Source organism: Amphiprion ocellaris, chromosome 19 (assembly GCF_022539595.1).
Source record: "Amphiprion ocellaris isolate individual 3 ecotype Okinawa chromosome 19, ASM2253959v1, whole genome shotgun sequence".
NCBI lineage: Eukaryota > Metazoa > Chordata > Actinopteri > Pomacentridae > Amphiprion > Amphiprion ocellaris.
Window position 1 is genome coordinate 31791354 of NC_072784.1, and position 14169 is coordinate 31805522.

The following is a 14169-nucleotide window of genomic DNA, read 5'->3' on the forward strand; positions in this document are numbered from 1 at the left end:
AAAGGAACTGAACTGTGCCAAAGAAGAGCAATACAACATGAATGAGACAAAAAAAACTGCTAAATGAGGCAAAAAATGATGCAAAACAACAAAGAAAGACACAAAAAGGCACAAAAATCAAACAAGAAACTAAATAAAATGTCGGATTTTCAACTTTCCTGCAGTCCTTGAATGTGTCATGCGCAATTCTTTTGGTAAAATCAACCAAACCTGAGCTGAAATCAGCATATTCAGTCAAAATTACTTTATTCTACATTTAAAAATAATCTTTCTGCACCACATGTTGTGAAATCTGAAACTTCTTCCCTTTTTTGGTTATATTTACCTTAAATGCTACATTTTCTTAACACCAGAGCCCCCAACGAGACTTAATTTAACCACAGTCTGGAACTCAACACTTCCTCCGTTTCTACCGGGACCATCTGTCCATTTCCTGCAGAACTTGTCCCAGGAGTCGGGGTGGAGCGTCCAGGTGTGTCGGTGAGAATGGATCTTACCTGGAGTCCTCCGGCAGGACTGAGACCTGAAGGATGAAGCAGGTTCAACATCCATCCATCCATCCATCCATCCATCCATCCATCCATCCATCCATCCATCCATCCATCCATCATCTATACACCACTTCATCCTCATCAGGTTCAACATATCCAGGATTAACTTCCGTTATCCAGCTTCACTGAGTCCGGATTGTTGGTTTTACGCAGCAGCAGGTTCTAAAGTCAAACCAGAGTTACTGAGTCCAACTCTGGTTCTTGTTCTCATAAAAGAGGCAGAGTCTGGAACAAACGACCAATCACAGACATGGACAGGTGTTCTGGAGCCAGAGGGGCAGATTTAACAAACTATAATATTCTAGAAATTCATAATACAGCTGCAACAAAGTCAGACATGAAAGCTGCAAAAAGCTGCAGACTATGTTGATGTTAACAGGCTTATAAATATCAAATCAAATGGTGCTTAATGGTCTCTATGTGTTTTGGGATTTCTGCGTGTGTTGATGTTGAGGCCACAAAATACAAGAAGGTCCGACTAGATAACTAGACATGACAGATAACTAGAATTATCTGTCATGTTTAAGCGTTATTCCAGAACTGGAGGACATTTGGGCTTTAAAATGTTTGAAAAATAAACCTTCTCTTTTACAGTTTTCTGCTCCATATCCATCAATAATAGGTACTGATTGGCTCAGCTTCCACATCAATGGTAGCATTTTTATTCCATGTTTTCTGTGTTGTTTGCTAACCCTACTCTAATCACAGTAACAGGGTTGCTAATCCATGCTAATGTGATCTTTTTCTCAGCAGTAGAAGCTAGATATTTAGCTGCTGTTACTGCTGACCAAGAGGACAAACTGACTGATGGAAAACAGTCCAAAGAATTAGTCTGATCCTGATAATATGAGGTAGAGTGAGACATTCAATCAAGGCTGACAATGGGATGAAAAGATGAAAAATAGAAGAGAGGACATAACTTTGCTCTACACATTCTTTAGGAAAACTGTTTGATGATGTAAATGAGAAAAACAAGACAGAAAATGACTGATTAGGTGCATGTTGTGGGACACATGTTCCATGTATAATAATTATTATTTAAAATATTATGTTGATTAAAAAAATGTTCACACAATTAAAAGAGACATCAATGAAAACAAACAAAAAAAAAAAAAAACTAAAGAAACGAGATTTAAATTAGATTTGGACTGTTTTATTAGAGATTCAGTTTGGTCATCAGGGGGATGAGAGAAAAATGACATTTTAGGGGAACTCCAGACTTATTTGGTATTTTAAAAATATTTTCAAACATTCTTTTCTCCTAATTTTTTTTAGATTTGGTCTCAGGACAAGTACATTTACACAACAACTGCACGTTTTAGGATTTTCTACATGAATTATTTTAAATTTGATGGTTGGGACGTAAATTGTCCTCCAGTTCTGGTGAAAATGCTGCTTTGCTTCTCCTTCATTGCTTCAGCTGCCATCCTGCAGTGTTTAACGGTCTGAAAACGAATGAAAAATGTAGCACAAAGTAGACCAACTCTCATATTGTACAGGAGCCTGTAAAGTAAATGTGCACAACTTTACATATTTCTCACAAGAAGAATAAACTATAATCTAAACTAAACCAGGAGTTTCAGGAAGAGCTTAAAAAAAACTGCAAGTTGTGAGAAAATCAATAAGCATGATCAATACCACTGTCCTTTGGTGTGGAAGTTGCTTTTTACTTAAGATTCAGTTTATTTATCATCATGGATCATTGTGTAACAGGATTACAGATGCTGTCCTAGTAGGCTATTAAAAAAAAATAGTCAGGTAATAAAAATCAAACAGTTTCCATGGTGATGTGGACGATGAATGCAGTAATCTCACAGTAAGTCTCAGTTTTAGTTTAATTCTTTCAGCTGCTCAGTGCTGGTAAACTGTTTTGGGAACAAGTAAAGAAATGTAACAATGCAATTCAGATCAATTAGTAATCTTTTTAGGTCAACAATATGTTCACATCTATCAATGCTCTGGTGAGTTAAATAGCCAACTAAGCTAATAGCGTAGCTATTTCATGTCTGTGTGTATAAAGTTAAAAATGAGCTAAAACCAGTTGGGGTAATTCCAGAAGCACTGAATGCTTCATAATATTGTGTTTAAATGTATTTATGTAAAGTTAATTCATGATAAGTGTATGTTAAAACAACTATTGTTGGTTTATTGTCGTTTTGATAGTTAAAATCGTTCAGTTCATGAGAAATGGTTTATTTCATGTTAAATATGATATGTTCAGTATTCTTCTGTGATTTTAACTATTCAGAATAATGTATTTTTTGAGTGGAATGCTCTTGAAAGTGCGCTGAAAGGCCTTAAACACAATTAGGTTAAAAACAGTGTAGAAACAGCTAAGAACATGGATTTTGGAATTTGGTGAGCTCTCATTCATTCATTTTGATATATATAGCAAATATATATTTGATATTTATACTGATTGCTCTGTACTGTATATGCAGACTGGTTTTCTTGACTGGATTAGATACTTGGACTAAGTTTCTGGTGAACGCGATGGCGAGCCAGACCCAGCCAGAACTTCTGGAGAGGATCGTTTGAGGCAGTGTGGCCAGCTGTTTCAACCTTCCTCTGAAGAATCGGCTCTGTTGTTTCCAAGGATTTCCAGATAAGAAACAGTCAGAATGACACACATTTGTCCTACCTGGGTAGAGAGAAAAGCACTGATGAAAAAGTGACACAAGGAAGAACACAAACCAAAGAAATCTCTGAGAGAGACATTAAGAACATTTTGTATTTTATTTTACAGTTTTATTTGCTGATGCAAAGAGACTATTATATTTTGGGTGGTTTCTAAAAAGTGATATTGTGCTGTTTTAACAGCTGTTGTTAATGTGTTAAACTGCAGTAAATCTGCCGGCTGTTATAAATTGCAAATATTTCAATTTCTTAACTGACTCCTCCAGAGCCCAGTTAATCACCTAGCATTGCTATTGGCCCACATCTAAGCAAGTGCAACAATTGTTAAAAGACTTTTGTTTGTTATTGACTCATTAAATGTCACTCAGTAGCTATCACCGGATCTGGTGCCTGTTTTATTCTCTGCTTCCGGTGTAAAAACTTCTGCATCTGATTAACTCTTTAGCTGTTTTCTACCACTTTAAAAGACTTCACATTTTAAACCAGGGGTGTCCAACATGTGGCCTGTGGGCCAAAAGCGGTCCTCCAGAGGGTCCAATCCGGTCCTCAAAGTGTAAAAATTTCAGAGAAGACATTAACTGCAGATTGTAAATTAGTAAAACTATAAATTTAAAATCATTTCTAGACCATGACAAGTTGTTTGGATCATAAAGTAAAATACTAGATTGTTCATTGTTCTTTTGTTGTTTTGTGTCTCATTTTTGTACATTTTATCTTGTTTTTTGTTTTTTTTGTCAGACTTTTGTCGTATGTCATGTTTTTGTCGTTCTGTGTTTCCTTTTTGTCTCGCTTGTTTTTGTCTTATTTTTGTGATTTTGGGTTTGCCTTTATTTATTGTTTTGTGTGTCGTTTTCGGCGTTTTGCTTTTTTTGGTCTCGCTTGTGTTGTTTTGTCGTTTTGTTTTACGCTTTTGTAATTAACTGGGCTGAATGTGGTCCTGAACTATTTGAGTTTGACACCTCTGGACTAAAGTCTGGATGTGATCTTAGTCCTTAAAAACACTTTTTAACTCCATCTGCTCCGACATCTTGGACTGTGTTGCTTCACATATGACCAGAAAGACCAAACTGAGATCAGAGCCGTTGATGTCCATGAAGACTCAGATGTTGGAAGCAATCAAAGAAAACAATAAAGGAAAACTTGTTCCAGGACAATGCACTTGTCCATGCGGCACAGAAGCAGCCAAATGCGGTCTGGAACTGTTGCTCCATGCAAAAGAAGTTTGCCTGTTGACAGTATGAATAAAGGTTAAAGCTGTGATGGTACACATTGAACTGACCAGAGATTGTGTTTTCAAGGACTTTAAAAGACTGACAGATGATATGTTTGTGTTTCAAGGTTAAGGAATCCTCAGAGTCGTGTTTTTTTGTTTTTTTTTTTCATAAAAGGAGGTGCTTTAATAGACGCTGTTACAGGGAAGCATAAAACTCAGTTACAAATGTGGAATGTCTGGGACAGAGAGCAACAGTTACGCAGCATTCAAGGCACCTTAAAGAAAATCATATCACATTTTATTCTCAGCTAAACACTGAAAACTGCAAAACAAGAACCACTTGAAACTACTTCATGGTTGCTTTTCAGTCAGCGGCTCTGTCAAGTGTGCAGGAAGGGCATTCAGCTGCTGTTCTTTCTGTACTTTGCAAGCTTCTATCTTGTCCATCCTGCTGTCTATGGCTTTGTGCTCAACAAGCTAAACTCTTCTATAATCTAATATCAGGTGATAAACACCTTTGGCATTATGCTGCTAGACAAACTGAAAAAGAACAGAAGAGAAATAGATCCGAGGATTCATGGAAGGGTTGAAGTTTACTTGATCTCGAGGCCTCTGATGCGAACCTCCCCGTCGAAGCTGATGAAGGAGTATTTCTCTGCTCCCATGCGGTTTGGGAAGTTAATCGTAGAGCCGTCAGATAAAGTCACCACAAACTCAGAGGGAGTGAACTCAATGCTCATCTAAACGGCAGAACAAGTGAGGGAGAGACAAAGAAGAAAGATATGCTGAAAAAGTCTTGACAGCGTCAAACATCTTAAAATCAATAATAATAGTAATAATAAAGCTGTGTGAGTCTATATGTTGATTCTCAGATGATGAAGTCATTAGAGATGGAGTTGCACACACTTTCCAACAGAGGTCACCAACACAAAGAAAACCTGCAGGGAAACAACATCACACCTTGAACTCTTCCCCCAGCTGGAAAGGAAATCCGTCCCCACGCTGCTCCTCACACCAGCTACCTCCCTGGTACGAGTTGCAGACGATCGTGTTCTCGTCTCCGTGGGCGTTGAAGCGGGGGTTGATGTGCATCGTAATGTCCTGCTCGTTAGGACCGATATTCACCGCAAAACTGCAGACAAACACCAAGGTTTAAGATTCAAAGGAAGATGCCTAATACAGTAAATATTAGCACAACTGGTTGCTGTTTTCATTTGCTTACCAGGAAATAGTCTTTATTTCAATAAACGTAGCAAAACGGCAATGTAATCTTTTCACTTATGTACGTCCGCAGACACTCATCTTTAGTCAAACTACCCCTCAAACCCACTGAAATGATTTCATCTTTATTGCAGACAAACTTCTATCAAACACAAATTGCATTGTTTTAAGTCAAAAGTGAAGCATTTAATTATTAATTTACAAAATAGGAGTGCAGAATTCATGAACGTCACAACACAGAAGTGGTTTTTAACTTGAAATGTGTATATATGACTTAAAAAAGTCAACTCAAGGTCCACTTATTTGCTCTTTCTCAGATTGAAATCATGATCTTCATCACTAAATCTGAGCCAATCTGGTGCATAGATGATTATACCATTAGCTAAAATTGTAATTTTTAAAAATAAAATGGCTGTATTGCAGTGAATGTACACTACTGTCCAAAAGTTTGGGTTCACTCAGATGATTCCATGTTTTCCATGAAAACTCCCACTTTTATCCATGTGCTAACATAACTGCACAAGGGTTTTCTAATCATCAATGAGCCTTTCAGCACCATTAGTTAACACAATGTAGCATTAGAACACAGGAGTGATGGTTGCTGGAAATGTTCCTCTGTACCTCTATGGAGATATTCCATTAAAAATCAGCTGTTTCCAGCTAGAATAGTCATTTACCACATTAACAATGTCTGCACTGGATTTATCATTCATTTAATGTTATCTTCATTGAAAAAATGCTTTTCTTTCACAAATAAGAACCTGCATGAAATTACCATTCAAAAGTTTAGGTAAAAGACCCTAAACTTTTGAACGGCAGTGTAGATGAATTAAAGTTGCTCTAAGGTTGTTTTCAATGAATTAAAGTTACTATTTTCTGGCATCTAAAATGTGACCCCAACTATAGACTCACTTTTGTAAGGTGAGATAAAAAATAGTGCTCAAAGTTGGAAAAGACTGGTTTAATATTTACCAATAATGTGTTGTATGTTTTAAGCTTGTTATATTATCTTTAAAGTCAGTAAAGTTGTCAAATAAATGCCAGTGAAGCAGAAAGTACAATATTTTCATAGAAGTATAAAGTAGCATAAAATGTAGATACTCAAGAAATGTACTTTATAATTGTACTTAAGTACAGCACTGGAGCAAAAGTAATTCCCACAACTAATACGTAACTCCTCATTGATTGCTTGAGTCCATCTCTATCTTAGTGTGTAGTTAGTGCGTCTAGTACGTTTTATGTTGAGAATAAAAAAGGAACAGAAAGAGGAAAAAAAACAAGAATGAAAGTCAGAAGAACATGTTACTTTGGTGAACCTTCGAAGCGTTTCCTCGCTTTTTTAATGTAATTTAAGATGAAACACAAACAAAAAAAACACTCTTAGTCTTATCTTTAATAAAGGTATTTTGAGGGAATTAGGTTTCTTTTCCCTTTGAAGCTTAAATAATCACACCTCCCATCAACAATCTGGTAAAAACTCCTCACAGACACATTTAGATGAACTTCTGTTGCACTAAGCATGAGATCTGCTTCTAGAAAATCAGTGCACTGCACTGATACTGCAACCTGAATACCAAAGGGAAGCAGTGAGACTTTCTTTTTAAGTTTATCGCAGGGAAAAACTGTTTCCAATGATCAAATCGCAGTGTAACGTACTTTGTGGCATCAGGTTTGGTCACTCCAGTGATGGTCAGGGTCTGTCCGACCTTGAAGGACATGTTCTTCACGATCATCCCCTGTGCAGACAAACAGAGCGTTATTGTGAGCTAATATTACTGAATTTTACTAGATCCAATTATTACTGCAGCTCCAGGCAGAGAACAGCGCTGGAAGGAGCCTCGGCCAATCCTCATCCTCAGAAAAACGTGTTTTTAATTATCCTCCATCGACGCTCTGGTCAGATGTTCCAGGTCTTTCTTGTCCCACTGCAGCCACAGACTTTTTCTTCCAAGCTGATATTGGCTAAAAAAAACTAATGATGGACAACTGCCATCCAGTTGAGTAATACTTTCCTCCTAACGGACAGTAACTTCGCTCTGGAAAAAAGGCAGAGCTCAGCAGAAATCCTCGCCCATGTGGCCGTGGAACACTGAGCCGTGATGAGGAAATTACACTTTAGCAATCAGTCATTACGTTGTGAAACACAGATTGCCACTGTTTAACATGCTGTCACTGTGTCAGATGGTGTAACTGGAGAGCAATCACCACGGCAACGGGAGCAAAAAACAGCATTATTAATTTTTTGCAATATCGTTTAGTATGTGTGCTAAAGAGGACGGTGGAAAAAACAGATCATGACCACATTGAAGAACATTAAAAAACAGATGGTGATCTGACACACATGTATTCAACTTTTTGCATCTACATTTACAAACCTCAGATTTTTTGGATTTTTTTTGGGCACATTTGATATTTATTTGAAAATTGCTTCTCTTCACTGACCCACTGGCCTCCAAGAAAACACTGTTAGGTAACAGAACAAAGTAATAACACGTGGAAATATGGAAGATATATACATATAAAGTTTAGTTTGGTAACCAGGGAGCACATAGATGCTCTGTATATTCAATTCAATTCAATTTAATTCAATTTTATTTATATAGCGCCAATTACATTCAAATTGTCTCAAGACGCTTTACAGAACCCATATGCCTGAACCCCCAGAGCATATATGGGAAGACATATTCATGGGTCAACATGTGGGCCACATGTTGGCCCGTGGACCAAAAGCAGTCCTCCAGAGGGTCCAATCCGGCCCTCAAAGTGTAAAAATTACAGAGAAGACATAAACTGCAGATTATAAATTTGTAAAACTATAAATTTTAAATAATTTCTAGACCATGACAAGTTGTTTGATCAGAAAGTAAAATGTCAGATTGTTCATTGTTCTTTTGTCATTTTGTGTCTCATTTTTGTAATATTTTCTCTTGTTATTGTTTTTTGCCTTTTTTTGTCAGACTTTTATCATTTGTCTCATGTTTTTGTCGTTTTGTGTTTTCTTTTTGGCTTGCTTGTGTTTTTTGTCATTTTGTGTTTTGCTTTATTCATTGTTTTGTATATCAGTGTACATTTTTGCCTCATCTGTCCATTTTTTGTCGCTTTGTAACCTTTTGTCTAATTTTTTGTCTCTTCTTTGTTTAGTTTCATGTTGTTTGTCTCATTTTTGTCATTTTCTTTCTCGTTTTTGTAATATTTTGTCTTGTTGTTTTTGGTCTGACTTTGATCATTTATCTCATGTTTTCATTTTTTGTCAAATTTTTGTCTCTCTTGCTTCATTTGTCTAATTTTTGGTAATTTTTTTCTCGCTTTTGTGGTTTTGTGTCTTGTTTTAGTTATTTTGTGTCTCACTTTTGTCATATTTTGTCTTGTTTTTTTCTTTTTTTGGCTGACTTTTGTCGCTTTGATTATAAAGTAAAATTCTACATCTCTGAGTTCCAGATAGCTGTGACTAAATGTTGTGTTCCTTTGTAGACACTCTGTGATCTGGAAGTTGTAATGTGGAAATGATAAACTGAGGCTGAATGTTGTTGAAACAGATTTTTCTGAAGAAATTTCAGGTTGTTCATGATGTTTTGCAAAAAAAAAAAAAAAATCCTTAAATGTGAACATTTTCAAAACGTACTTTTTTGCACTAAAAAAAAGGAAATATTAGGAGTTGTGTTTATTTATAGGTTGTTATTCTGTGATTTTACTGGTCCAGAACACTGGAGATCGCATTGGGCTGAATGTGGAACCTCAACTAAGATGAGTTTGACTCCCCTGGAATAGAAATAAATTTAAAGACTTTGAAAGTTTGATAACGTCCACGGTGGAGTGATATTTAGTGATTTTTAGTGACATTATTCACTTCTCACACCTCTATAAGTCTGAAATAATCTGACATGGTGCCGTACTGAAGAACTAGAGAGGATAAATCTGTAATAAAACCAAAAAACTTCTATTTGAAACATTAACCAGTTTGTGAAATGAAAGGAAAAGAGGCACAATGACAACAGAGGTACGACAGTCTTCCCATGTTAGAGTCCATCTGTAAAGCGAGTGTGTAACAAATAGCACCGAGGCTTGAACTGTGTGGAGCTGGCAGCCGCCCAGCGTCCCTCCCAGACTACAGGAATCTGCTAGCTGCACTGTGTGAGACATACCAAACCCTTATAGCTCTCACTGACACGGTGACAAAATCTGACTATAAATATGTTCAGTAAGACACATCTAACTACCACATATACATGAGTTATTTCACTCTAAATGAACTGTAATCCTGCTGGATTCTCAGTATGAAATGAATACAAAAGTGACCTTTTCCAGTGAGTCCACAGCAGCATCCCCTCTGACCACCACATTATTACTTTACTTGATTTTATAACTTAATGTGGTTTAAGCCACTGCACCCCTTTTCCAAATGGCATTTACCCCTGTAGCCAACAGAAGGCCAGAATAACACAAGGCTTTTATTGTAATCTACTCAAGTTTTGAAGCCAAAGAGGCCAGAATGCATTGCTGCCTGGGGAGGTGTGACTGGAATGAAGTGGACAAATGTTAGCCAAGCATTTGTTGCAGTGTGATTAAATTATTGCAGGAGCTGTGTGACGACACGGACAGCTGGTTTTTAATGCAGTGGAGAAAAGTCAGTTGAGTTAAAAGTGGCTGACGTGTGCTCACCAGTGAATAGTTTGACCATAAAAGGCAAAGAAATACAACTACAAGGCCTGAGCTATTAAAGATTAAAAAAAAAAAAAAAGTTGATATCAGTGATGTGCACTAATTTAAGCACACAGTTCTGCTACATCATCCCTGAATAGAATGAGTTAACAGGAATAAAACTAAACTCCTGAGACTTTTCACATAAAAGCAAAGGAAGAACAATATTGTCAAAATCACACTCACGTTCATCATTTTTGCAGATGTAGTTGGTCAGATCTGGCTGAGAGGAGGTGAAGAGCTGCACGGCCTCGCCTCTCTGCAGCCTGACAGGAGAATATATACCGAGGGGGCGGGGCCTTCCACCTGAGTGACATTTCAAACAGCCTATGCCGTTCCTGAACACCCATTCACTGATTAAAAGTGAAGCCACACACCAGAAATGGCTAATTTACCAGCTAACACGTGACTGCAGATCTTTGTGAAGTGAGAATAATGAGTGTTAGATGTTTTTTTAGCATCAGATTGTTGCTGTTGGAGTGGAATCTGACTGCTAGAGGGAACACAACCCAGAGCGGCTGACTAAAATAGAAATGTATTTGTTTCCAAGGAGACGGCTAAATATTTAGCACAGCCTGCAGCCCTAATGGCCCCTCACTGTATATTTAGCCTGTAATATACAGTAAGATCAAATTCCAGCGTTTGAGATGAATCTGACTGTCAGGAAAGTAAACTTTGGTTTGGAGAGAAATGAGCCAAAGGGAAAAGTGGAAACTGAGTCAGATCCTCCGAATGATTCCCATTTCTGACTCAGAGCCAGCAGTAGGCCTCACTTTCAGCTGCTGACATCCAGAACACAGCAGCTGCTCATAGAGGGAAGAAGACTCACACTCACAGCTAATTCACATTAAAATCACAAGGAGCAACTTTAAAAGATTATATGTTTTCTTTTCCAGCTGTTTTTCTAGGTTCATGTGATGAAATGATGTTGGAGGATTCAGATTCAGATTCAGAAAACTATTTGTCCCCAGGGGGGCAATTAAAAAGGCACCTAGAGCAGTCAGGGCAACAATGATGTAATATAGAAATAGGGATAAATATATATACAAATCTAGAGCAAGTAATATAAGAATAAAATAAAAGAAAGAGAGAAAAAAAGACAAAAACACAACTTGGTAACATACTAGTGCAAATATGTCATGCTAGTGCAAATATGAATGAAAAGAAGGTGGTAGGTTCGTTAAATAATATAGAGCAACTTTAATTCATTTTTGAGCAACTTTAACAATATGGAGCAACTTTATCTCATTTTAGAGCAACTTTAAATAATATGGAACAACTTTAACTCATTTTTGAGCACCTTTAACTAATACAGAGCAACTTTAACAATATGGAGAGACTTTATCTCATCTTAGAGCAACTTTAATTCATGTACACTACCATTCAAAAGTTTGGAGTCACTTAGAAATGTCCTTATTTTTTTAAAGAAAAGCTTTTTTTTTTTTCAATCCAGATCACATTCCAGTGTAGACATTGTTAATGTGGTAAATGACTATTCTAGCTGGAAACGACTGATTTTTAATGGAATATCTCCATAGGGGCACATGGATAAAAGTGGGAGTTTTCATGGAAAACATGGAATGGTCTGTAATGGAGCCATTTTATTTTTAAAAATCACAATTTTAGCTAATGGTATAATCATCAATGCACCAGATTGACTCAGATTGATTCAGTGATGAAGACCATGAGTTAAATCAGAGAAAGAGCAAATAAGTGGACTTTGAGTTGACATTTTTAAGTCATATATATATACATTTCAAGTTAAAAACCACTTCTGTGCTGTGACATTCAGGAGTTCTGCATTCCTATTTTGTAAATTAATAATTAAATGCTTCACTTTGAACTTAAAAAAATATATAATTTGTGTATGATAGAAGTTTGTCTGCAGTAAAGATGGAAACATTTCAGTGGATTTTGGGGGTAGTTTGACTAAAGATGAGTGTCTGTGAGCGTACATAAGTGAAAAAATTAAAAATGTTTTCATACCTACATGGTTTTTGGTCTACGAGATAAGGTTCTCAAGAGGGGACTCACAAGATCTTGTTTTAGCTGGAATCTTACCCATTTATTGAGACATTTCATGTGCATTGTGCAATTCTTTTTCAGATTTCTCGGTTTGGCAGCAGTGGTAGCAGATGCTGGTCAAAGAAGCTGCCCTTTTAGCTTCCTTACTGGACTCATTTTTAAGATGTTACCATGTGAAATGTTTTTTTTTTTTTTTTTTTTGAAAAACTGGGTGCCAAACCCTCTGAGATTTGATCTATAGAGGCTTCACAGATTCATGTTTTTTCATGTTGTTGGTGTCTGTATTAGAAGAGGAAGTTTTGTTATTATTTATTTTCAGGTTATTTTGATCCCTGTGTGACTGCAACAACTTGGATTATGCAAGTAATTTCTAACCTGTAGCTGCTCTGTCTAACAAGTACACTAGAGGCCAAATGTTTGGAAGTAACTTCAAGTATTTGTTCACAATGTCTTTCTTCACAACCAGTATGAATTCTATGGATTCTGGGATGCATTTACTGCATGATCAGACTTTACTTTCATTGATATGCACCATTTCCCTCAAACTACATTTTAGGTGTACATTGAAGTTACCAGTAAATTTCTGAATAAATGTTAATAGAAGACAAGAAGAGCTTAGGTTTAGGATTGAGAAGATTTACAAGGCTTCAGTGCAAAAGTAAAAAACCAATCACAGTTTGCATTATTCACTTTTGCTCTTTGGCTCTTGAGAGTTTACAGACAAAAATCCCAATAAATCTCAACTGTGTCCGTATCTCCAAAACCCCCACAGAAAGAAACAGCTGTGTAAAGAAACAAGACACAAACACCTGATAATTATAATAAAAATGTGTTCTAATTAGTAACTCTTTGTATAATATTCATGTTTATTTTGTTGCACCAATAAAACTATGATCTTTTTTTGCACAAACTTTATCTTGCTTCCAAACTTTTGACCTGTAGTGTAAATAGTCTTGTTAGTCTTTGTTGTTCTACTATAATTGCAGCTGTTTTGTTCATTTAAATCACAACTATTTTGTGTGTGCTTGTATTATATTAAGCCGCGATTCCACAAGAACCTACTCGGCGCGGTGCGGCTCGGCTCGTCTTTGTTTGCGAGCGTTTCCATATGGATTAGTGCATGGTATCAGGCACGACTTTCCGTACCTCCTCGGCTGAGGTTCCAACCGAGATGAAATGAGCCGAGATGTGACGTCTACATAGTGCAGGCCACTGATTGGACAGGAGTGCAGCCCACTGATTGGACAGGGAGTGACGACACACGAGAGCGACTCCAGCACGAAAACAAAACCGGCATTTAAAAAAAAACTAAACAGCGACGGTGTGCATTGCTCTTCACAGACCTCTCTGCCTTCATAATTTTAATATGACAGCCAGACCTGTACCGTGGGTGAATGAAGAGGTCGAGACTTTTCTGTCTTTGGTGGTGGACCAAAGAATACAGAGGGAGCTGGACGGAGAAAGTTTATCAGGAGGTCTCTGAGCGGATGGCCGCTCACATATACAGTAGACTGTATATAAAGAGGACAGAAGCAGTGTAGGGAGAAGCTGAAAAAGCTCAAAAATGACTATTGGTCCACCAAGGACCACAGCGGCCGGCGTGGGTCAACCAGGAGGTGTTGGAAGAGGTTTAATGAACGCTATTTACTGGCACCGCACCGACGAGCAACAGGAGGGAGACTCAGCTGCTGCATTGTTGGAGACGTTCAAGAATGGTGAGTGTTTTGTGACTTCAAGAAACTTTTACATCATTTATCCCATTGGTGGCAAACTTCTTTTAAGCAAACAAGTATTATTTAGAAAGTAACGTTGTTGTCTCCCGTA

At 37.2% G+C, this 14169-nt stretch overlaps 1 protein-coding gene across 1 annotated transcript; it reads right to left on the reverse strand.

The window, feature by feature from the left end:
- Positions 1-4677: 4677 nt before the first annotated feature.
- Positions 4678-10643, reverse strand: lgals2a (lectin, galactoside-binding, soluble, 2a). The gene is made up of 4 exons (XM_023267705.3): positions 10507-10643; positions 7279-7358; positions 5362-5533; positions 4678-5141 (listed from the first exon to the last, which is right to left on the reverse strand). The coding sequence occupies exons 1-4, from the start codon at positions 10513-10515 to the stop codon at positions 4995-4997; spliced, it is 408 nt and encodes a 135-aa protein (XP_023123473.1). The 5' UTR covers positions 10516-10643; the 3' UTR covers positions 4678-4994.
- Positions 10644-14169: the final 3526 nt, after the last annotated feature.

Bases quoted from the DNA above. Each gene is read 5' to 3' on its own strand.
- lgals2a (XM_023267705.3), bottom strand. The intron at 5,534-7,278 runs GTACGTTACACT...GTTTGTCTGCAG, and splicing joins ACCAAACCTGATGCCACAAA to TTTTGCGGTGAATATCGGTC. The intron at 5,142-5,361 runs GTGTGATGTTGT...TCTGCCGTTTAG, and splicing joins AGCTGGGGGAAGAGTTCAAG to ATGAGCATTGAGTTCACTCC.